General features: G+C 37.5%; 2 protein-coding genes across 3 annotated transcripts; both read left to right on the top strand.

The window, feature by feature from the left end:
- Positions 1 to 1,185: 1,185 nt before the first annotated feature.
- LOC138873918 (uncharacterized) lies at positions 1,186 to 6,635 on the top strand. Its single transcript, XM_070152406.1, has 7 exons — positions 1,186 to 1,419; positions 1,509 to 2,021; positions 2,838 to 3,421; positions 3,595 to 3,608; positions 3,736 to 3,982; positions 4,105 to 4,199; positions 6,016 to 6,635. The coding sequence occupies exons 1-7, from the start codon at positions 1,186 to 1,188 to the stop codon at positions 6,633 to 6,635; spliced, it is 2,307 nt and encodes a 768-aa protein (XP_070008507.1).
- Positions 6,636 to 13,522: 6,887 nt separating this feature from the next.
- Positions 13,523 to 21,632, top strand: LOC104242720 (serine/threonine-protein kinase ATG1c). 2 transcript variants are annotated; one of them, XM_009797799.2, is made up of 13 exons: positions 13,523 to 14,000; positions 14,913 to 15,033; positions 15,154 to 15,212; positions 15,875 to 15,939; positions 16,177 to 16,270; positions 16,359 to 16,439; positions 16,561 to 16,669; positions 16,904 to 16,976; positions 17,057 to 17,391; positions 17,517 to 17,875; positions 19,432 to 19,726; positions 20,754 to 20,824; positions 21,113 to 21,632. In XM_009797799.2, the coding sequence occupies exons 1-13, from the start codon at positions 13,749 to 13,751 to the stop codon at positions 21,350 to 21,352; spliced, it is 2,154 nt and encodes a 717-aa protein (XP_009796101.1). In that variant the 5' UTR covers positions 13,523 to 13,748; the 3' UTR covers positions 21,353 to 21,632. The 2 variants fall into 2 exon arrangements, with proteins under 2 accessions (XP_009796101.1, XP_009796102.1); XM_009797800.2 differs by having other exon boundaries at positions 13,524 to 14,000; positions 17,060 to 17,391.
- Positions 21,633 to 22,447: the final 815 nt, after the last annotated feature.

Genomic DNA, 22,447 nt, shown 5'->3' with positions numbered 1-22,447 from the left:
TAGTTGCATGGCGAGACCATATAGTGAAATACAACTTCTGCTAAACAAGTTCACTGCTAATGATCATAATTGGCAAGGTGAGGGAGAACCAAGGAGAGAAATGAAACAGAAAGCAGTAGGGGTACTTGAACTTGATGATTTTTCAGCCATGAGAGCAGATATAGCAAAATTGGCAAATCAAATGAATAGAATGACAATGAACCAGACACAACAAATGCAACATGTTCAACAAATGTCGATTTGTTGTGAAATGTGTGGTGACAATCACACAAGTGACATATGCCCAACGAATCCTGAATCTATTTATTATGTGGGACAACAAAGCAGAGGTCCAATGAACCAACAGGCACAATATGGGAACACTTACAATGCAAATTGGAGAAATCATCCTAATTTCTCTTGGGGTGGAAATCAATCAAATCAGAATCAATATAGACCCTAAGGAAATTTTAATCAACCTCAAAGACCACCCCAGCAGGTAGAAGAAAGTACAAATGATTTATTGAAGAAATTGTTGCATGAAAATCAACAATTCAGAACTGATTTCAGAAATCTTGAAAGGCAAATGAGACAGCTAGCTGCAAATCAAAACACTAGACCTGCAGGTGCTCTTCCAAGTGATACAGAGAAAAATCCACAAGTTAGTGCAATTACACTTAGAACTAGAAGGGAATTAGAAGAAGTTCCAAAGAAGAGAAAAGACAAGTCTATACCTGAAGGTGAATTGATTCCCAAAGCAACACAGGAAGCAAAGAAAGATGATACAGTTTCAGTGCATGTGAATGTTCCAAGGCCACCACCACCTTTTCCACAAAGATTGCAGAAAAAGAATGATGATCGCATATTCAACAAATTTTTCTCTATGTTGAGTCAGATTCAATTGAATATTCCGTTGGTAGATGCGATTCATGATATTCCAAAGTATGCCAAGTACATAAAAGATATTGTGGCTAACAAGAGGAGATTGACTAAATTTGAAACAGTTGCACTTACTGAGGAGTGCACTTCAAGGGTCCAAAATAAGCTTCCTCAAAAGGTTAAGGATCCTGGCAGCTTTACTATCACTGTGAGAATAGGCAATGTTGATGCATGTCATGCACTTTGTAATTTGGGAGCAAACATAAATTTGATGTCATTGTCCTTGTACAAAAATTTGGTTTGGGAGCTCCAAAACTCACCACTGTGATGTTGCAACTAGCAGACAGGTCCATAGCTTACCAGGAAGGGTTGATTGAAGATGTGCTGCTGAAAATTGGGAAATTCATTTTTCCGGCTGATTTCATTATCTTAGATTTTGAAGCAGATGAAAAAGTTTCTATTATATTGGGAAGACCTCTCTTGGCTACAGGTGATGCTATAATTAAAGTAAGAGAGGGAAAAATGATCATGAGAGTTGACAATGAGGAAGTTGTTTTTAATGTATACAAAGCAATTCAACTTCCTCGCCATTATGAAGAATTGTCATGGAGATGGATGAGCAACTTATTGCCCCAACTGTATATTTGAAGGATTCTTTCGAGAAAGCAATTGTGTTGTTCGAGAGTTTGGAGATTAATGATGAGGTTGAAGAGATGAAGCATATTTTGAATGCATCATGTGAATATATGAAAGGTTTAAATCCCTTTGAACCTTTGAATAGACCAAATGGTCCTCCTCCGAAGCCATCAATTGAAGAAGCTCCAAAATTGGAACTAAAGCATTTACCTTCTCACCTTCATTATGCTTATTTGGGTAGTTCTGATACGTTACCTATTATTATTTCTTCTGACTTATCTGAATTGCAGGAAGAAAAGTTGCTGAGAGTACTACGTGAGTATAAAAGAGCAATTGGGTGGACAATGTCTGACATAAGAGGTATTAGTCCAGCTTTTTGCATGCATAAAATTCTTATGGAGGAAGGACACAAGCCGAGAATAGAACAACAACGCCACCTAAATCCCAACATGAAAGAGGTGGTAAGAAAAGAAGTGATTAAATGGCTTGATGCAGGTATTGTATTTCCAATTTCTGATAGAAAATGGGTAAGTCCAGTCCAATGTGTTCCAAAGAAAGGAGGAATGACCGTAGTGACAAATGAAAACAATGATCTGATTCCCATTAGAACTGTTACTGGGTGGAGGATTTGCATAGATTATAGAAAATTAAATAATGCCACCCGAAAAGACCATTTTTCTCTCCCCTTTATTGACCAAATGCTTGATAGATTAGCTGGGCAAGAATACTACTATTTTTTGGATGGTTACTCGGGATATAATCAGATTGTTATAGCCCCAGAGGACCAAGAGAAGACCACATTTACATGTCCCTATGGGACATATGCATTTAAAAGAATGTCATTTGGTCTTTGCAATGCACCTGCGACTTTTCAAAGGTGTATGATGGTTATTTTTACTGTTATGGTTGAAAGATTTGTGGAAGTATTTATGGATGATTTTTCTGTATTTGGATGTTCTTTTGATGAATGTTTAATGAATCTTGACAAGGTACTTTCTAGGTGCGAAGAAACAAATTTGGTACTAAATTGAAAAAAATGTCATTTCATGGTAAGAGAAGGCATAGTCCTAGGGCATAAAGTGTCCAAGAATGGATTGAAGGTAGATAAAGCAAATGTGGAAGCAATTGAAAAATTATCTCCATCGACATCAGTTAGAGGCATTCGCAGTTTCTTGGGCCATGCAGGTTTTTATCGTCGTTTCACAACAGATTTTTCAAAAATTTCATCTCCTTTGTGCAAACTTCTTGAGAAAGATACATCCTTAAAGTTTGATGATGCTTGTCTGAAACATTTGATGAGCTGAAAAGAAGATTAGTTACTGCACCAATTATTATTGCTCCAGATGTGTGATGCAAGTGATATAGCCATTGGAGCTGTTTTGGGGCAACGGAAGGAGAAAATCTTTTACTCTATTCATTATGCGAGCAGAACTCTTAATCCAGCTGAAATGAATTACATTGTTACTGAAAAAGAGTTGCTTGTCGTAGTATGGGCATTTGATAAGTTCAGGTCTTATCTAGTGGGAACCAAAGTCATAGTTTACACAGATCACTCAGCTATCAGGTATTTATTTGCAAAGAAAGATGCCAAGCCAAGGTTAATCCGATGGGTTCTTCTTTTGCAGGAATTTGATTTGGAGATTCGAGATCGAAAAGGGACAGAGAATCAGGTAGCAGATCACTTATCCAGGCTAGAAAATCGTGGCCATGTCACTGAAGGAGAATCAATCAAAGAAACATTTCCTGACGAATATTTGCTAGCCATCACTTCAGATGAAACCCCGTGGTATGCTGATTATGTGAATTTCATTGCAAGTGGGGTAACTCCACCAGAATTCACAGCTGATCATAGAAGAAGATTCTTACATGACGTGAGATTCTACATGTGGGACGAGCCTTTTCTAAACAATAATGCGCAGATCAATTGGTAAGAAGGTGTGTCCCTGAGGAGGAGATGAATGCAATATTGCATGATTGTCATTCTTCTCTTTATAAAGATCATCATGGTGGAGACAAAACTGCACAAAAGGTTCTGCAATCAAGTTTTTACTGGCCAAAATTGTTTAAAGATGCACATGCTTTTGTTAAAAATTGTGACAGGTGTCAAAGAACAGGTACAATCACGAAGAGGAACGAAATGCCTTTGCAAAATATTTTAGTAGTAGAGCTCTTTGATGTCTGGGGAATTGATTTCATGGGACCATTCAAATTCTAATAGGCACAGATAAATTTTGGTTGCAGTCGATTATGTGTCTAAGTGGGTTGAGGCCATTGCTCTTCCTACTAATGATGCAAAGGTAGTGGTAAGTTTCGTAAAGAAGCATATTTTCACACGCTTTGGAACTTCAAGGGTGTTGATAAGTGATGGAGGAACACACTTTTGCAACAAATTGTTGAAAAATGTTCTAGCAAAATATGGGGTAAGACACAAGGTTGTACTGCATACCACCCTCAAACAAGTAGTCAAGTTGAAGTGTCAAACAGGGAGGTACAACAGATTTTGGAGAAAACAGTGAGTGCAAATAGAAAAGATTGGTCCGGTAAGTTAGAAGATGCATTGTGGGCTTACCGAACTGCATACAAGACTCCAATATGTACTTTTCCATACAGGTTGGTTTATGGAAAGACATGTCATTTGCCTGTTGAGTTAGAACGCAAAGCTTATTGGGCAATCAAAAAGCTAAATATGGATATGGACTTAGCCGGTGAAAAAAGACTGCTACAACTCAATGAACTTGATGAGTTTTGGTTGCATGCTTATGAAAATGCCAAGTTATATAAAGAAAAGACCAAGAGGTGGCATGACAAGCACATCCAACATCGTGAGTTTGAGCCGGGTCAAGAACTTCTCTTGTTTAATTCAAGGCTAAAGCTTTTTCCTAGAAAGCTTAAGTTGGGCAGGCCCTTTCGTTGTGGTAAGTGTGACTCCTCATGGAACAGGTTAATTACGGGACATAAATTCAAGTGATACATTCTTGGTGAATGGGCAGCGAGTAAAACACTATTGGAGTGGTGATATTAAACGTCACAAGACCTCGGTAGATTTGGTTGATGCATGATGAAGTGTTAAGTCGTGCCGCGACGTTAAATTAGGCGCTTGTTGAGAGGCAACCCAGTGACTAACATCACTAACTTTTAATTGTAGTTTAGAAATATTAGATTTTAGATGTATAATGTTTTTAGTTAGGTGCAAGCATGAATTTGGCATAAAATCAATGTACAATGATAGAGAGGGTAAATTGTGAGCTAAAAAATCGAAAAATAGGCTAACTCTGTGAAAAATTGGCCTACCGCGTCGCATGGGCCATCGTACCACACACCGCGCCAGGCAAAATTGCATAGACGAGGTAGAATACAAAATTTTCAGAGCAGCTGGAAAATTTGGCCTACCGCGCCGCAGGGTGCGCCGCGGCAAGCCATTGTCATATAAAAAAAAATATTTCCTTAAATCCGAACCCCCTCCCCTTATTTCATTATTTCACTCCCCAAACTCTCCTCTTCTCAAACACTAAACCCAAAAAGCCTAACCAACTAATTTCACTCAAAAATCCATCCACAAATCCATCTTCTTCTTGCAAGGTGAGTAGTTTCTTCTCTCTTTTCCTTCAAACTAGTAGTATTTCATTTGTTTATTTCCTTCTATTTTCAAGTATATTTGTATAAACCCTAGCAAGAATTGCATTGTTAATTCCTTTTAGTTTCTTTTATTAATATTGTTAAAAATAGTATTAGAAACTTAGAATGTATATTCTTTTTGTGGTTAGGGAGGATTTGAAGGTGTGTTGAGGTGAAATGAGTTGAGTTTCTTGTTGAAGATTGTTAAGGGGTGTACTAATCCAAAAATGAATATAAGAAAGTGAAAAATTGTGTATTGAATATTATTGTGAAAATGTGGTGATGTTATAGTTGTGATGAGAGGCATATTAGTGTTGTTGATATGGTGATTATGCCTCTTTTGAAGGTGAAATTTTAAGAATTCAAGAGATGCTCACAATGTGTTTGATAAAATGTCTAAGTGACATGAAATTAAGTAATGTCGCAAAATAAGAAACAAATTGCATTGTGAGATGTTACTATTGTAACAACTATAACATTAAGCTAAACCATGATTTTTCGCTTTCTTTATGTAAAAATAAAATGTAAGATTCATGCTAATGTGCCTATGTAGTATTTTTTTTTACAATAATTTTGAATTTTATAAAATAGACTAATTTCTTTTTATGTTTATGTTTAATAATAATCTAGCTTAATTTTGTTTAATATTTATGTTTATGCTTAGTATTAATCAAGCTGCAAAATCTAGCTTAGTTTTTGATTTTTATTTTATTTTTAATTGTTGCAATTGTCTCTGATATTGGGTAGGTCGATAAGCATTATATCATTCTAATTGAAGAACAGGGTAGTCTAAATCCCTGTTACATGTTAAGTGTCAACATGATGATACCATAAGTGTGGGGTATTTACTCTACTTGCTCTTAAAATAATTTTGTGTATCTTTAACTAATATATCATGTTGTGTAGGTATAATGTCTCGGCGCCCAAGCAAAAGATCAAACGTTGGCCTATCTGAGGCTGCATCTACTAGCCGACGTGGAGGTAGGAGGGCACCACCTCCAGCACCAGTGGAGGAGGAAGAGGAACACTTTGACCCTGATGCAGATGAGGTGCCAGAATGCAAATATGGCATCAGGGCTATTCCAGCCCATACAATACAATGGTTCCAATCCTTTGTCCCTGATGTGCCACCAACCCCAGAAGTTACCATAGATGAAGCAAAGCTTGCCCGTAAGTATAATGCCATATATAATAACATTCGAGCTTTGGATTTTGAAGGGTTGTTTCGCCAAGGTGATAGTGTGAACATCAACTTGGTAAAAGAATTTTATGCCAATTGGCAACCAGGAGGTGATTTAGGTGCAAGCTATCAAGTCAGAGTCAGAAACAGAGTAATCCCATTTTCTTCAAAGGTCATCAATCAAATAATGGGTTTCACTGAACATTCTCATAAGCTGTTTCAGAGGTTCCTTCGTAGACCAGATTACCCTGACATTCGCAGGCAGTTATGTGGTGCAGATTCCTTTGCCTTGTGGACTCGAGATTCAAATGAGTTCCACAAGGAGATGAAAAAAGGATCAATTTAGCGTCCTGCACGAGTTGTTTTGAAGATAATAAATGCCAAAATCATGCCAACACAAAGTGATACAGACGTATCAAAACTAAAGGTTTGCTTGATTTATGCAATTTTAACAGGAATGCAGGTTGATCTGGGGGAAATTATGCTGGAACACATGTCAAAGGTGAGACCTTTTGTCGGATGCCGCCTACACTATCCGAGTATGATCACTCGGTTATTGCGGACGGACTTCATTGAAGAAGAGTATCACTATGATCGGCGGATAGAAGTAACATATCCTATCAGGGCGCTTGATGTCACGACTGTGATAGATCTGCCTGCAGCTGCACTTAATGCCGATCAAAGGTTTGTCCGGGTGGAAGAGACTTTGCAGATATTATTTGCTGACATGCGCTTTCACGCATCTAGAGGGGAAGTGAACTTGGAAGAGTTGCAACAAAATCACCCTCTATCTCCTTTCACTCAACAGTGGTTAGGACTGGCTCAGCAAGGACAAATCCCACCGGATGAAGATGTAAACTCTATTCCCTCAGATGACGAGGAATATTTGCGCACCTTTGAGGATGAAGATGTTTAGGCCAATGGCCTCAGGGAGTCTCTTTTCTGATCTATTTTAGATCTTTTCGCATTAGGGACAATGCAAATTTTTTAAGTGTGGGGTGGTTGGCCCCTATTGTAATGTACTTACTTTTATATTTTTCGTATTTTGTTTGATTGAGTTTAGTTATTTTGTTTGATTTTGTTTAGTTTGTTAAAATTGCTTTTAGTTTGTTTTGTTAGAATATAGTGTTGATAGATAGTAAGTAATCCTAATTTCGGTATAGATCCCTCCTGGATTTTCTTGTTGAAAAATAAAGTCGAAATTTAAAAAAAAAAATCCATCAGAAAAATTCGAAATTTTTGAGTTTGCAGTTTTTGTTTTGTTTTATTTTCAGTTTAGTGTATGCTAGTTTTGGTTTAAATTAAAAAATTTCCCTTGGTTTTTCTTTACACCACAGTTCTTTTCCAAGGGTGTATTTGAACCGGGTATAATATAATTTTTTATTTCAATTGAATAAAAAGTTCCTAACTTACAGAGTTAATCTCCTCAAATGCACATGCTTTAGAAGTTATATGTACCTTATTTGTGATGTTCAAATCTTAGTTCTTGATTCTAAAGTAAGTGCCTTAAATTGTGTATTTATAACTATGCTTAACTGCTTTGACTAGAGAGTCGAGAAAGATCCAAGCTTGGATGAGTTATGTGCCAATGTGTGAGTGAGGTTGTTGAAATATTCTGTGTATAATAGTTGATATCTAGAACTTGCCCCCAAGTGTTTGCAAAGCAAAATAGTAGCATTATTCAGTTTAGGAGATGATATAGGCATTTCTTTGTTGAACCAGTTTTATAATTGTTCCCACCTAGTTGTATATATCTTAGTCAAACCTTTTGAGCCGTTAATCCTATTTCTTTGGCATCCGCAATATAAACCTTACCAATTTATGTAAATATTTCAGTTATATTGAACCTCTATCTCTCATGAGCACTTAGTGTTGTTTTAATGTTGTTAAAGTTGAGAAGAGATTTGTTTGTTTAAAAAAAAAGGTTGGAGATGGTTTAACATAAGAGTAATGCTGAAATTATGAAATGAAATGGTGTATGTATGAAGTGATCAAAGAGATGTAGCTACTACATTCTATATTTATCACACCCTTCCTCAGCCTGCATTACAACCAATTAAAGTCCTATTTGATCTTTGATTGAATAAGCTCAATTAATAGAGTATTACACTAGGGGCAAGCATATGGTATGTGATTTGTTGCACATGAATTTCAATTCTGAGGGTGAGTTAATTCTTCCTATTTTGAGTTCCTAAATATTTGTGAATACTATGTTGAGAGGAACTAGTCTATATTAGTTGTGGGAGGGCACATGATTTGTGAAAGCAAGGAAACGTTTTGACCTTAGTGTTAGAGTAAGTGAGCAAGTTATGAAAATGCATGGCACTTGTGAGTCATGTCTTGAGGTTGAACTATTATAAATTGTTACTTAAGTGTCGGCATGTGTTGTTAGAAAAATTGATTGATAAAAAGGTCGTTCTTATGTGAAATGTATGTTAATTGCTCGAGGACGAGCAATGGTCTAAGTGTGGGGTATTGATCATAGGCTAAAAACTCATATTTTAGTCATTGTAACAACACTTTAATTATTGCATTTTACAAAGGTTTGAGCTTAAATAATAATGAATTGTACTAAATTCATGCTTTATGCCTTGCAGGAAGCTAATCCGACTTAAGAATTAACTTTGGGATGAATTTGATTAATTTGGGGCTTTGAAGTCTGAGTAAAAGCTAAATAAATCAAGTCGGGATCGTGTTCGGGGGTCGCAAAGCAAGCCCGGATAGAAAAACAAGAGAAAAAATGAAGCATCGCAGAAAAATACATTGCTGCACCGCGGGGCGCGCCGCGTGGGGCACCACGGCAGTGCAAAAATCTACGCTGCATTGTTTTGCTCTGTTAAAATGCATTCTGCCTCTGTCTAATCCATGTACGTGGCGCACGGGGCGTCGCATGGGGCGCCGCGGACGTGTAAAAATCGCAGAACTACGCTATTTCGATCTAAAAAGGGCATAATTGTCAAAAACCCCTTCACACACGATTAAAAAAGGGGAAATCATCCATTATTGACGGACCAGACTGTTTTTGAGAGAGAAAAAGAGGAGGAAATCCATCTTGGAGGATCAAAATCAAGAGGAGACAATACTTTGGAGCAAGGATTAAAAGAGTTTTTCTAAACTTTCTTCTAGTATCTATTTATTTGATGTTTAAGACTTATATTGTTGATGCTTGTATAATTATGAGTGGCTAAAAACCCAAATATTCTGGGGTTGTGGGTGTTAGATGATTATGTTGTTTGAAGCTTAGATTGATGATCTTGAAATTATCGTTAAGGGTTGTTTATTTGATTCTGCTATTAATTACTTTACTGCGTAGCTAACAGTGAAATACTATTTACGAATCTTGAGTTAAACTTGAAAAAGAAAATTCTTGATTGCATATAGAATCAAATAGAGCAAGATCTGGATCCTGGGCATCGGGTGAAAGATTCGCGATTAAGATAGAACTATACTTAGTTGCCTTGTTTGGTTGAGAAATAGGATTTGTAAATGCATTTAAGTTAATATTAATACCATAGAAATATAGGTATTAATTTAACTTGAATAGGCGCATAAGAAATCGACAGATTCTTATGGGTATTATTAACCCTATAATCAATAACCCAGATAATTCAATAAATCATTTTAAAGCTAAAAACGTAGCATGATCTCTAGCAAGCCCATAACCCCGGGATATCTCTTTTATTAATTGTTAAAAGAAAAATTCATAAGTGGCATAGTAACTTTGCATTGTATTATTGTTTGTCTACTAGTTAAATTGTAAATTGGTTATTTATGTATTTTGTGATGAATTAGCTTGAATCGATAATTGTTTGAGTTTGCATCAGTCGTTAAGTTAATCATATGTCCTCATGGGAACGATACTCTACTTATTACTATATTACTTGAAGATCGCGTACACTTGCGTGAGTGTTTTGGTTGCAACACCTACTTGGCCTTTAATTCCTTTAAGTGCTCATGAAGCTAGGTGGCTTCTTGGCTATGAGACATCCTATCTTGCTCTGACTCCTGCAATCGGGCCTCGAGCTCATCCATTTGAGCAACTTTGGCCTCTAACACTAGGAGACACTCAGCAAGCTAATTCCTCTCAACCAACAGTTGTTCTCGTTCTGAAGCAAGCTCTTGCTTGTCCATAATCAACCTTTGCAGGCCCTCAGAGGCGAGAAGATTAGCTTGAGAAAGGGATAAGATCAAGATTACTACTTCGAAGTGTAAATGGAAAGAAGATAGAAAAAGGCGAGATTGTTACCTACACGAGCAGTGCATATTGTTGCTTATCAGGCATTTCTTAGAAAGGAAGTCCATCTTTTTCCAGTCCTTCGTCGAAGCTGGTGGCTTCAGGTAATTAGCAAGTTCCACCAGCTTGGCTAGAATATGGAACTCTTTCGAAATCGAAAGAGTAGCACTTCACCTACAACGAAGATCTTGAGAAGGAGTTGAGTACGTGTTTCCTAAGTTCCTGTGGTCCGGAGACCTCGGAGAAGAAGCATTCCCTACTTGTTCGGCTGAAGCCAGTGGAAGAGAAGTAGCCGGTATTGGTGAAGAAGGGGAATCTGGTGTTGGTGGATAAGGAGCTGTTGGTATGGACGGAGAAGAAGCATATATGGCAGAAGGAATAGTAGTTGTTGCTTGCTCAGAAGTTGGTGTCAAAAAGAGGTTAGGGGCCGAGCTCCTCTGATCGGAGATGGCAAGGGGGGTTGGAAAAGGAAAAAATTGACATTCTCAACCAAATCCATTTCCCCCAAAGTGCCTGAACTTCTTCTGTTGGTGGGTTTTGGAGCTCCCCCGGCTGAGCATCCGGTTGAGCAGATGAAGATCTTTTTCTTCTTTGAAGGGAAGCCTCTTCATCATTGGCTTCCTCTTCATCATCGAGGACAACTGTGGCCAGCTCGATTGGGGACTCTGAGAGGAGGCAACCTCTTCGGAGGCTTGAGCAGATCCACGAGCCTTTCTCCGGTTAAGGGCATTCTGCAGTACCCGCTCGGCCTTCTCGGGGTCATCGAGAACGTCGACATCGAGGCACACGACGGAACCCCTCAGAAGCTCTATACAAGCAGAAAAATGGTTATTAAATTGTTCTTAAACTATTTTATGCAGATGACATTTAAAGAAAGAGGGATTTTGCTCACCATGGTTCTTGGCTCTCCACCCGTATTTGGGAGCCATTTCTTTCCACCGTCGAGATTCTGGAGTTGTAATATCTAGAATTTTCTGAATCCATCGGTCTAGACCGTAAACCCGTGGAGGTTCCCAGCAAGTAGCTGAAACGAAGGGAGTAAAAAAACTCAGCTAAGAAATGATTTTCTACGAAAAAAGGAAACGTACATCCTAAGACTTACAGAAAAGATTCTATGATTGGGGGAAAGCTGGAGCTATGGTCTGGATGATGTCCCCGATAGCAATAACAACAAACCGCTCTATCCATCCATAATATTGTCATCATCTACACTGGTGAGAAGAGCATGGTGACCACACTTGCTGAAGTTTAACACCCCCCACGAAAAATCTTGGGGGAGTAAAGATTCATAATATGTGCGAGACCTAGGGTTTTCCTAGTCTCGGCGCACAACTGACGAAGGCAGGCCACCGTGCAAGATATGGATGGGCCTACTTATGCCAAACAGACCTGGTACCGGTAGAAAAATTCTAGAATTATTGGGTCGATTCCTTCACTCGACTCCAAGGTTTGTTCTACCCCATCTAGGGCAAAAAATTTCAACATTACTACAGTTGTAGTCCTCCTTTACAATGGGGATGTTAGGAGGACAGATGGATGAGGAGTACCTACAAACTGGCCAAAACCTGCTACTTTGGGAATTTGCAGGTGCACTTTGCTCTTGGAGATTGTATGCAATGCTAAGATGGAGTGGTATGATGGTGTTTACGGTCAGAGGTTCAGATTCGATATCAACCACTTTGTTCTTGTTTTTCTTTGGACCTTCACCAAAGACAAAACCAGAATTTCCAGAGACGACGGAGACGAGAAGACATGATGATAAGAAATTTGTGAAGAGGTTTTTATTGAAAGAGTTGAGTTTTGCAAAAAAGCTCTAAGGAGATTCAAAGAAGGAGAAAGTATTGTGAAAGTAGTGAAAGTGAAGAAACAAAAATGATGAGTAGCAGAGTTATAAACGGGAAAAATCGTAGTCATGATTATCTCAAAACCTGGCGAAAATACTTGATGAATCACGGGGCAAAACGTGTTCGGGATATTAAATGCGAGAAGACGTGCGTCTCTTCAAGTGTCAGCGACTATTCAGAAATTTTCCCGCCAAGAAAAGAATGCTCATCTACTTCCCGATAACACTGAGTTGTATCACCGGAAAGTAGGGGGACTATCTGTATGAGGTGAAATCGGTTGATAACGGGTGGTCAAATGGCGAGGTGACACGTGGAACCGAAGATAGGCAAAAGATGAGTCAACAAATAATTGGCACCGGGTACGAAGTATGTAACCGGTACAGGATGGATCTCGAAAGAAGCATAACCGATGATAAAGGTTCAAAGGTTTGACATCGGATAATATTCAGTGAGCAACCGCTACAGAGAATATCTACATTCAAAGCCAGCCGTTATGCACCTATCAATGATATTTTTATTCTCATTCAAGAGGAGCTTGATTTTAGGATCTTGTCTCCTTAAGTATAACTATAAATAGCAGGATTAAAAACCATTGTAGGACATGAAAGATTCTGTACACAAAAGTTGTAATCTACTATTTTACGCTCAATCTAAACAGTTTTATCATTGCTTTTACTTTTGCTTTCAAAAAGAATAAACTAAAAGTTAGGCTTGTCATCTTCTTTAATTTCAGTCGTTAATTTTATTTTTGTTCCTATTTCTTTATCATTCTTGAATCAAATCGATTTAATTATCTATAAATCACGTTATAAATTCAGTTGTACCGTTTTACGGGTAAACAATACATTTTTCTCTATCTTCTATTTTGCGGAAAAGAGCTCACTATGATTCAAATTCAAACTAAAGAAAAAGTGCCCTCTATTTTCTCACGATCAATATGATGTCACCCCATTATTATTAACAAAATATTTAAGGTGGTCCTCTTCCACAGCAATAGACCACGTCGCATTACGTCCGCTCCCCAATATGCCTCAAGTCAATATGTTCACCAAGCGCACGGCACGATCACCATGACCTTAAGCAAACACCAAACTTCCAATACCACCCAAAAGAAAGCCCCCCCACCCCCCCCCCCCCCCCCCCAAAAAAAAAAAAAATTAAGTTTTAAAATCAAGATTAACTCCGTTAATTTTCCTTTTTTATAACACTCAATCATTTCAAAGCTCAATCACCATCACCATAACCCATAGTTCATTACTAAGCTCAAAAACCTCCCGTAATTGAATTTGACCGTTGTGGACTTTTCTGATAAGGCCGTGTTTGGTTGTATAGACTCAGCTTTCTGATAAGGCCGTGTTTGGGAAATTCGGTTAGGGTTTTGATGGCTCAGTCGATGAGCAGAGGAGGGGGAAGGAGTGTGGTAGGGAACTATGTAGTGGGGAAGCAAATCGGCGCCGGCTCTTTCTCGACGGTGTGGCATGCTCGGCACCGAGCTCACGGAACCGAAGTGGCTATTAAAGAGATCGTCACGGCTCGGCTTAATAATAAGCTTCAGGATAGTCTCAAGTCCGAAATTGTAATTTTACAGAAGATCAATCATCCTAATATCATTCGCCTCCACGACATGATCGAGGTTTTTTATTATCAAATTCAGTTTCAGAATACATTTATGTTTGTGTTAATTAAGGAATTATGCATATTTCTGCTAAGAAATGCTAGAATTTATATTCGAATTGTAGCTTAGTGATATCATTTAGGTATTTGTGTGAGTCTATGGAGCCATTGGAAAAATAGAGTTTAAGTTATATGCACTTACGACATAACAAAATGTATACAAAATCAGGTAAATTTCTATATAAGCGTTAATTAATAACCTGATAAAAATGGTAGTAACCTGCTACTACGCTGATAGTGTAAAAAATCTGTAAATTGTGAGTGTATGTAACTTAAATACTGGGAATAGAGGTTTATCTTATTGCTTATTTGGATGCACGGACTGCGGGGATATTATAATTTTTGCATTTGGAACTTTGAGCAGTATAGATTATGCTCATTTTGCTTGAGACTTGAGATAATATCTTTTTGGTGAAAGTCTTCAGTAGAAAGAAGGAACTCAATAAAGAAAATGTTTATTATGTGTTACCTGTTTAGTTGTCTTCGTATTGTCATAAAGAAAGTGTATAGCTTTGTTTCTATAAACATTATAGAAGGAATATGGGATTAGTTCTCCGTATAATCTCAGGAAGAATAGCTTTTCAGTAAGTTCTGTGGAAACTAGAACTGAGCAAATTCAGCTTTATGCCTAACCATGGCAGGGTGTTTGACTCTAGACCTTCGTATTTGAGATCGTATCTGCGACTCTGCTGGAGCATAGCCCAGCTTTGTTACTTTGCTTAGTTTATAGTCTAAAGTTTTGTGATCATTTGGGTGCACAATGTTGCTTAGTTAAGAATCTGCTTTGTTAAGAAATGATATGTTATTTTGCTTGTGACATATATTTTCTTTTCCTTTTTGATCTAAATGAAACCTCGTGAATGGGATATAGGAGGTGGGAAAAATATACATTATTTTGGAGTACTGTAGAGGAGGTGATCTTTCTATGTACATTCAACAACGACAAGGGAGAATTCCAGAAGCAACTGCAAAACATTTTATGCAGCAACTTGGTTTGTCTGAACCTTCTGTTTCTTTTGCCCAACTTCCTTTTTTCGCATGTAGAGTGAATGACCTTTTACTATTACATGAACTTAAACATATTAACGTTCATGCTCATGTATTTGCTGCAGCATCTGGTTTAAAAATCCTCCGTGATAACAATCTAATACATAGGGATCTAAAGCCTCAGGTTTGGCTTCCTTCTCCTCTTCTATTCTGAAATTTTAAAATTTGCTGATTCCTCATAAGCCTCAGGTGATTCTGCCGTAGTTCTTATTGATATTCATGGGCATCTAATGACTATCATACTAGCTTTTCTAGGCGTAAAAATATTAAAAAACGAGTGAGCTGCAAAGAGACTATCCCGTTAGTTGTGCACCACCTAGCACTTAGCATATATTGTACTAATCATCAAAAGGAGCCAAGTATTTGATAGTTTTTAGTGCATAAACCACAGATTGGAAATGGTTCACATGACTCCATCACTCGGAGGTAATTGAGGCATGCAGTTGCTTCATTTTCAGATAGCAATCGCATGTCTCATACAGAGATTTTGAATAATCATCACATTTGCTGAGGACAATACTCTTCAAAAAGATAATAAAGGAAAAGGAAGGCGTCAAAGGAGATGAGTCTCTTTGAACAGATATGTAGGTTTCATATCATCAAATTAGTAGATTCTAGTTGAGGGAGCTAATGATTTGATTTCTAGGAGTGAGTTCTTGCATGTCTCTTTTTGTAATTTTTCATTTTTGGCGACAGCACTACTTCTTAATTTTTTTGAGAATTTGCATGTTTGGTAAGTGGAAATGGTCAATTCATTGACTTGTTCCTTTTTTCTTGATCCAACAGAATCTCCTCTTATCCTCAAACGATGACAGCTCCACCTTGAAGATTGCTGATTTTGGGTTTGCAAGGTAAAGTTGCCCATATGGTAAATGTCTTTCTGCTGATGTACCTCTCTTCCTCCCCTTCCCTCTTTTGAATGACCTAAGATCCAGCAGTTCATCTGCCATTAAGAACACTTTTGCCAGAATTTCTTTCCTTCTTTTTCCCCCTCTGTTTAAGCTGCAAGCTTACTGGTTAAATGTTTCCTAAGTGGTGGGTGGTCCGTTCAAAATTCATAATGACTTAAACCACCTCTCTTTTGTTAGGTCTTTGCAACCTAGGGGCCTTGCTGAAACACTATGTGGTTCACCATTGTACATGGCTCCAGAAATAATGCAACTTCAAAAGTATGATGCAAAGGTGATATACTCTTTCTATGATTTCCATCCATAGTCTAATAGGAGTAGTATCATTTCAAGTTCCTATTAACTTTTGGCTGCAAACGCAGGCAGATCTCTGGAGCGTTGGTGCCATCCTGTTTCAGCTTGTAACAGGCAAAACCCCATTTACCGGAAACAATCAAATCCAGGTTTAATATCTTCTAAGCTAAGCATGCTTCTTATAGTGGCACTTTTCCAGTTCAATTTGATCGGCGATATTAAAATTCTTGACACAAAGTTCTAAACTTTTTCCCTCCATCTTTCCTGCAGTTGCTCCAGAACATATTAAAGTCCACTGAATTGCTGTTTCCTCCAAATGCAAAAAATTTAAGTTCTAACTGCATAGAGTTGTGTAAAAAATTGCTGCGCCGTAATCCAGGTACGTCATTTGAGTGGTCCAGATTTTAACTGTATAAAATCTTTCACAAACAGTCTTGAGTATACTTGTGTCATTGTTTCCTACACGCTTAGCCATTTTGAACCTTTCACATAGAGAGGATTTTGCATGATTTTCAGTATTTACCTTAACAATAATAAATCCGGAATTCTCATTACCCGACAATTTTCATTAAAATTTCAAAACTTGTCTTTGGTGTATTCCATGAATCAACAGTGGAGCGGTTGACATTTGAAGAGTTCTTTAACCACCCATTTCTTGCAGAGAAGCAGCCAGATAAGCTGTCTTGGTAATGTGGTTAATGAAATCTAGTTATCGTTAGTACATATTGTTCATCTTTAGATCTGATTGATGTGTGGATATTGTCAGCAGGGATAGGAGACCTCAAAGGGTAATAGGTGGTTTTCCTATATCAGAAGGCTATCCTGTGAGGAACAGAGAGGAAACTTTTCAAGAAGATGGTTTACCCTTTAGTCTAGATGATGATTCCAGCGTTCCTGATGGTACTCCTTCATTTGCTGGGAGATTACCACAGAGGTTGTCACATGGATTTTCTTATGATGCAAAAGCTGAGAGGAAAGAAGGTTCTAGTAATACCCCACTCAAAACAGATAGTATTGGCTCGAGCCACAGACATACAGAAGGGAACCTGAGGGAATCTATTAATTTGAAGGACCATAGGCAAGCTACTACTCGTTCAAAAGGTTCTATTTTGCAACGCTCTTCCCAATTTCCATTTGCCTAGAATTTTGAGGAAATCTATGTTTTGCTTGGATCTATAGTTTTGGCTGATACCTATTCTGATTATGGTATTCACTCCATTCAACAGTGGTGGATTCGTTTGAGTTGATTGATCAGGACTATGTCATTGTTTCTGGGCCCCCCATGGACTCATATTCTTCAGCAGGTGCTTCTAGGCTTAGCAATATGCCATTCAGATCAAGCAGCTCCCTGCAAGCATCTGCGATTTTAGATCCTAGACCAAGTGACCCAGTGCCTATTATTGGTCCTCCAACTAGTAGAATAGATCATTTAGGAAGTTTGGAAAGTCCCTCATCTGCACCTGGAAGTTCACAAGGATGCACAGATATCATAAACCGTTTGGAGCAGCCGCCAACCGATGGCATGGCCAGAATAGAGTCCCTGCAACATTTTGCCTCTGCTATCATGGAATTAGTAAATGAGAAGGTAACTCATAGTGATGTCATTTTCTGTAAAACTGCATGTGTCAATCTGCGAATATAGCATGCAGGGGTGCAGGGAGAGAATAAGTTCTAGCCTACTTTCTTGTAGATCCTGATCTCATTTATTTAGCTTTGAATTTATACTCTTTCTGTAAGAAGAGCATGGTAGAAGATATGGGTATTTAGATTTTTTGCTTTCTCTGTGGCTGAGGCTGAGACAGCTCATTCATAATCTAATTGTTGTACTTTTGCAGTATCTTCTTGGTACTCTATTAATGAAATTTACCATATTTTATAAAATTTAGAAAAGCTTTAACCCCATGCTTCATTTACCGCACTACCAGTTCTACAACAGCCTTGCTACTGTTTACACCATTGATTTGGTTACCCCCAGTTGTAGGAGTCTAATATGTTTGCTCAAGTTAGAGTCATCTAAATATATTCTATTCTTGCAGATCCTGTTGTAGTTGTTTTATAGGAACAAAATTTGATTATTCTAATGTATTTCATATCCTTGATACAAGCTTTCTTATTGTGCTGGCCGGTAAATCTCATGGAATGTCTAAACCTTGGTGAACATCTTGCATAGTATGTTTGACTCAATTTACTCGGTGTGCAGCTACCTGAATTAGAAGCATCTCTTTTTCTTTTTGTACAAATATGTGGTGTTTAATGTGTACTCGGGTTGCTTCAGCAATGAGCTGCATCTTTACATACGTAACTCGACCTTTTAATTCCTGAAGAAACATTAACAAGAATTTCATGAAGCCAACCTTAGTTGTTCCCTCAAACATTCCATTGTGATTTATTGATTTATTCTTCTATGAGGTTTATTTATTTACTGCTCCAGGCAAATGGAAACGTTGATTACATGCCTTTCTGCTTCTAAAATGAATTTGAACAATGATTTATGGAACAAAAATATAGAACATTGATTCATCAGATTGCACAATAAAATCTCTCAAATAAACTATATCAGATAGTGATACTTTTTCTTTGGGATATAGACTTACTAGAAAGTGTAAAGTGGTGAGATACAGAGTTTCGATGGAATAAGAAAATACCCAAAAATGCAAGTGTCTGACCTAGTTTTGACTTGGCCGAGCTCACTTTCATGAGAGCTAAAAAAAGAACAAGAAAAGAAAGATCTTCTGATTTTTTTTAATGAAAAGGTCATTTGAAGAAAGATTTATCAGCAAAATCAAGTCTTATAGTCCAAATTTCATCTCTGAGCCAATCTTGATCCTTGTTTGTTTATGAGTGTCACCTGATTTAACTTTTCATCATTCACTGCACTCACCTTGCTGATATCAGGTGATGGTAATTGGTAAGTGCTTGGGAACTGGTGATCTGAATTGTAAACTGTGTGGTCTTCTACCTTTTGCTGTGAAGATATATATTCTCTTAATCTATGCCTTCAAGTTTTGGTGCTCAATAGATATTTGTATATTCTAATCTGTCTGCTGACTCTTCTTAGGCTTAGCTGTCTATCCTTTATCTATGCTCTTATTGGTTCATTTCTGGTATGTTTCTTCTAATAGTTATTGTGTTCTCTTGAAGGTTGAGGCAAGCAGGCATCTGGAAGCATTTTCAATTCAGCTAGTCAGTCTTGCTATATGGAAGCAAGCTTTGGATATTTGTCATACGCAAGCGGCGTCGGCAATTGAAGGAAGTCCAAACCAAGAAACTATCAGATTGAGGGAAATCATGAAGAAAGGTCAAGCTAGTCTTAACATAAAAAAGCATCTTGATGCTACTAACATTTTGGGGCCGGAGAATGTATGCTCTCATATTGAAAAAGCATTTCTTAGTGAAGTTGGTAATGCAGAGGAACTTGCCAAACATATAGAGCCTGGTATATTCTCGGTTACTAACTACTGCCAATTTGTGCTGTACGCCTGTACCCCTCCCCTTTTTCTTCAATCTCTGTGTGCTTTATGTGTGATACTGCAACTGTTCTTGTGACATTTTGTTTCCTGTTTCCTCTATCTATTCTACTGCAATAATTCATGAGTTCCTTTAACACACCTGGCAAACTTTTGCTTCCACATCTACTATTAAGATGAAATTATGCAAGTAATTTTGATGGTCTCTTAAGATAAAACTAGTTTTATCAACAATCTAATGTGTTACTGCAAAATAACTTGGAAGATTTGAACTGGATAGAATGGCCATCTGTTGATCTTGTAGTTGTTTCTTGGTATTTTCATATTTGTGCGCATTAAATGTTATTCTTAGCTATTGTTTTTACTTCAGTGATTGAAAGCTAAGTTGTTCCGTCTGACATGGCAGTTTAGGTGCCATACCCATGTCGACACGACACTAGTATGGTTGTGGGTATGGGATCCGTACCGGATCTGATCTAACAATTTTGGGTACTTTGACCGCAACGGACGAAAAAATTCGAGACGAGATACAATTTGATTCCCGAAATCAGAACCAAAACTAGGATAAATTTGAAGAAAATAGCATATCTTATCTAGGAAATCAATCATTTACTTATCTACAACTTGAGAATAAAAAAGAAGTCCACACTTTACAAGCTATACATAAGTATTCCATAAAATTTCTCATAATTTAGATATATTTTTATATTATTTGAATTATTTTTAGCCGGATCCCCGCACCCGTATCCGCACTAGGATCCATATCCCTGAATCTTAGACTTTACATCTCGAAGGATCCGACCTCTAGATGCGCACCCATGTCGGACACCTGCACCCGTGTCCGAGCAACTTAGATTGAAAGAGCAAGCAAAACATCCCAGATACTTCGGCATAGGAATATATTCAGTTTTTTGCTCAAGTATGATGCATAGGACTGCCTTTTATGTTCTTAGACAAAAAGATAAAGAGCTTGCTTGTGCTGTTGTTTGTTCTCAGGAAATTCAGTGGTGCCAGATGCAATGGAGATGATATTTCAATCTGCCCTGGCTTTGGGTAGAAAGGGAGCTGTAAGTGTTCTGTATCTTCTTTCTTTATCTTGGTCTATATTGTTGTTTCTGTTGAACTAAAGTTCACCACAAAATTCCAACATAAACAAGTGACCCTCATCATAAAACTTCAGGACTTAGAAAAATCTGAAAATCTTTTCGTGTGTGTAATCACCTTGTCCTCCTCCTGGTTTAGACGATTCTTCTTTCTTCTTTCAGAAGACAACAATCCCTATCTGTGAAATTTTCTGTTTAATGAGACCTAATATTAAACTGAACCATTTACCAGAAGTTATGATACTGTGGCAGGTTGATGAGTACATGGGTCGGACTGAAAATGCAGTGGTATTTTATTCAAAAGCTGTGCGTTTGTTAAAATTCCTACAAGTGGAAGCACCATCTCTGATTTTAAATCCTCCATTTTCTCTAACAAACTCGGATCGTTATAGGCTTCAAAATTACATTGATGTCCTCAATAACAGGCAAAGCGTTTCAAGGTCTCAAATGATGGCTCTGCTTAAGTGTGAGGATCAACACTGCTCTCCTTAAAGAAGAGAGAGAGAGCTGTTAATACAAAATGATGATAACATCTCATGTGTACTCTGTAAAATTCTTTGATCTGTACAGTTATTCTTTTAGCATTTTAAAGAAAGTGAGAAGAAAAAGAAAAGAAAAAAGTCAACTCATGTTCTCTATAATGATTGTAACATTCAAGTTCCTCGTTCTTCAAACAAATTCAATGCCCCTAGACTATCTCTTTATATTCTTCTGGAGGCAAAGTCTCTTTAAGCACACTTGAGCTCTTTGTTATCCATCTTTTCTAAAGCTTTGTCGTGTGCCTTTGCGCTGTCTCAAGCCGTACGGCAGTTTCTTTATGTACAATTATGCTGATTGAAGATACACTGGCGCAGGATTTGGATGTTTGTGTGTACAATTACTGATTGAAGAATTTAACTTCAAATATCTCTAAACTAATTTTCTTATAATTTAATTTAGAGTATAATATTTAACTTTTGTGGACAAAGTTACTATATATATATATATTGGTGGGAGATAGCAAGTATTTCGTGAAATAGTCAAAGAATGCTTGCTTAATATAAAGAAGGGGTGCAAGTACTTCATTGACATTTGTTTTTCACTTTGGAAACGTTGTAGAAAATCGAATTTGGAAGGTTTTTGGAAAAGTTTCTTGGAGAAAACGTTTAACTAAAATTTTAAAATCAAACGGACACGGCTTATATTCGGGAAGACCTTTGATTACTAAAACTTTTTTTTTTCTTTTTAGCTTATAGGCACAACTTAATATTAGATTTCAATATTACTATGATATTTATATTTACATTTGTTGTATATTAATCCAGATGCTTCTGAAGAAAGCAATTATTATTCTTCCCCTTTTTACTCTCATTTCTCCCTCTTGGTTGACTACGAATAGTATAGTTACTTGCCGTCCAATTCAACTCCATTCCTAACAAATTAGGAAGGTAAAATAAATCAAGCAGAGTAAATAGAAATAAAGAACGTTATGAAAGCTTATTCCTAGTCATTCAGGGAGACCAAATCAGGAAACTTGTATGATCAAGTTGATGCTTTCGATAATGATGGGCGGCGGCTTGGAAAAATCACTGGTAAGATTGGAACTAA

The sequence above is a fragment of the Nicotiana sylvestris genome, chromosome 7 (genome assembly GCF_000393655.2).
Source record: "Nicotiana sylvestris chromosome 7, ASM39365v2, whole genome shotgun sequence".
Taxonomy (NCBI): domain Eukaryota; kingdom Viridiplantae; phylum Streptophyta; class Magnoliopsida; order Solanales; family Solanaceae; genus Nicotiana; species Nicotiana sylvestris.
The sequence above is the reverse complement of the archived record's forward strand: the minus strand, read 5'-3'. Positions and strand labels throughout refer to the sequence as shown.

Bases quoted from the DNA above. Each gene is read 5' to 3' on its own strand.
- LOC138873918 (XM_070152406.1), top strand. From the start codon at position 1,186: ATGTTGCAACTAGCAGACAGGTCCATAGCTTACCAGGAAGGGTTGATT. The intron at 2,022-2,837 runs GTAAGTCCAGTC...TTATTGCTCCAG, and splicing joins CAATTTCTGATAGAAAATGG to ATGTGTGATGCAAGTGATAT. The intron at 4,200-6,015 runs GTGAAAAAAGAC...CATGTTGTGTAG, and splicing joins TATGGATATGGACTTAGCCG to GTATAATGTCTCGGCGCCCA.
- LOC104242720 (XM_009797799.2), top strand. From the start codon at position 13,749: ATGGCTCAGTCGATGAGCAGAGGAGGGGGAAGGAGTGTGGTAGGGAAC. The intron at 15,940-16,176 runs GTAAAGTTGCCC...CTCTTTTGTTAG, and splicing joins GCTGATTTTGGGTTTGCAAG to GTCTTTGCAACCTAGGGGCC. The intron at 16,977-17,056 runs GTAATGTGGTTA...GGATATTGTCAG, and splicing joins CAGCCAGATAAGCTGTCTTG to CAGGGATAGGAGACCTCAAA.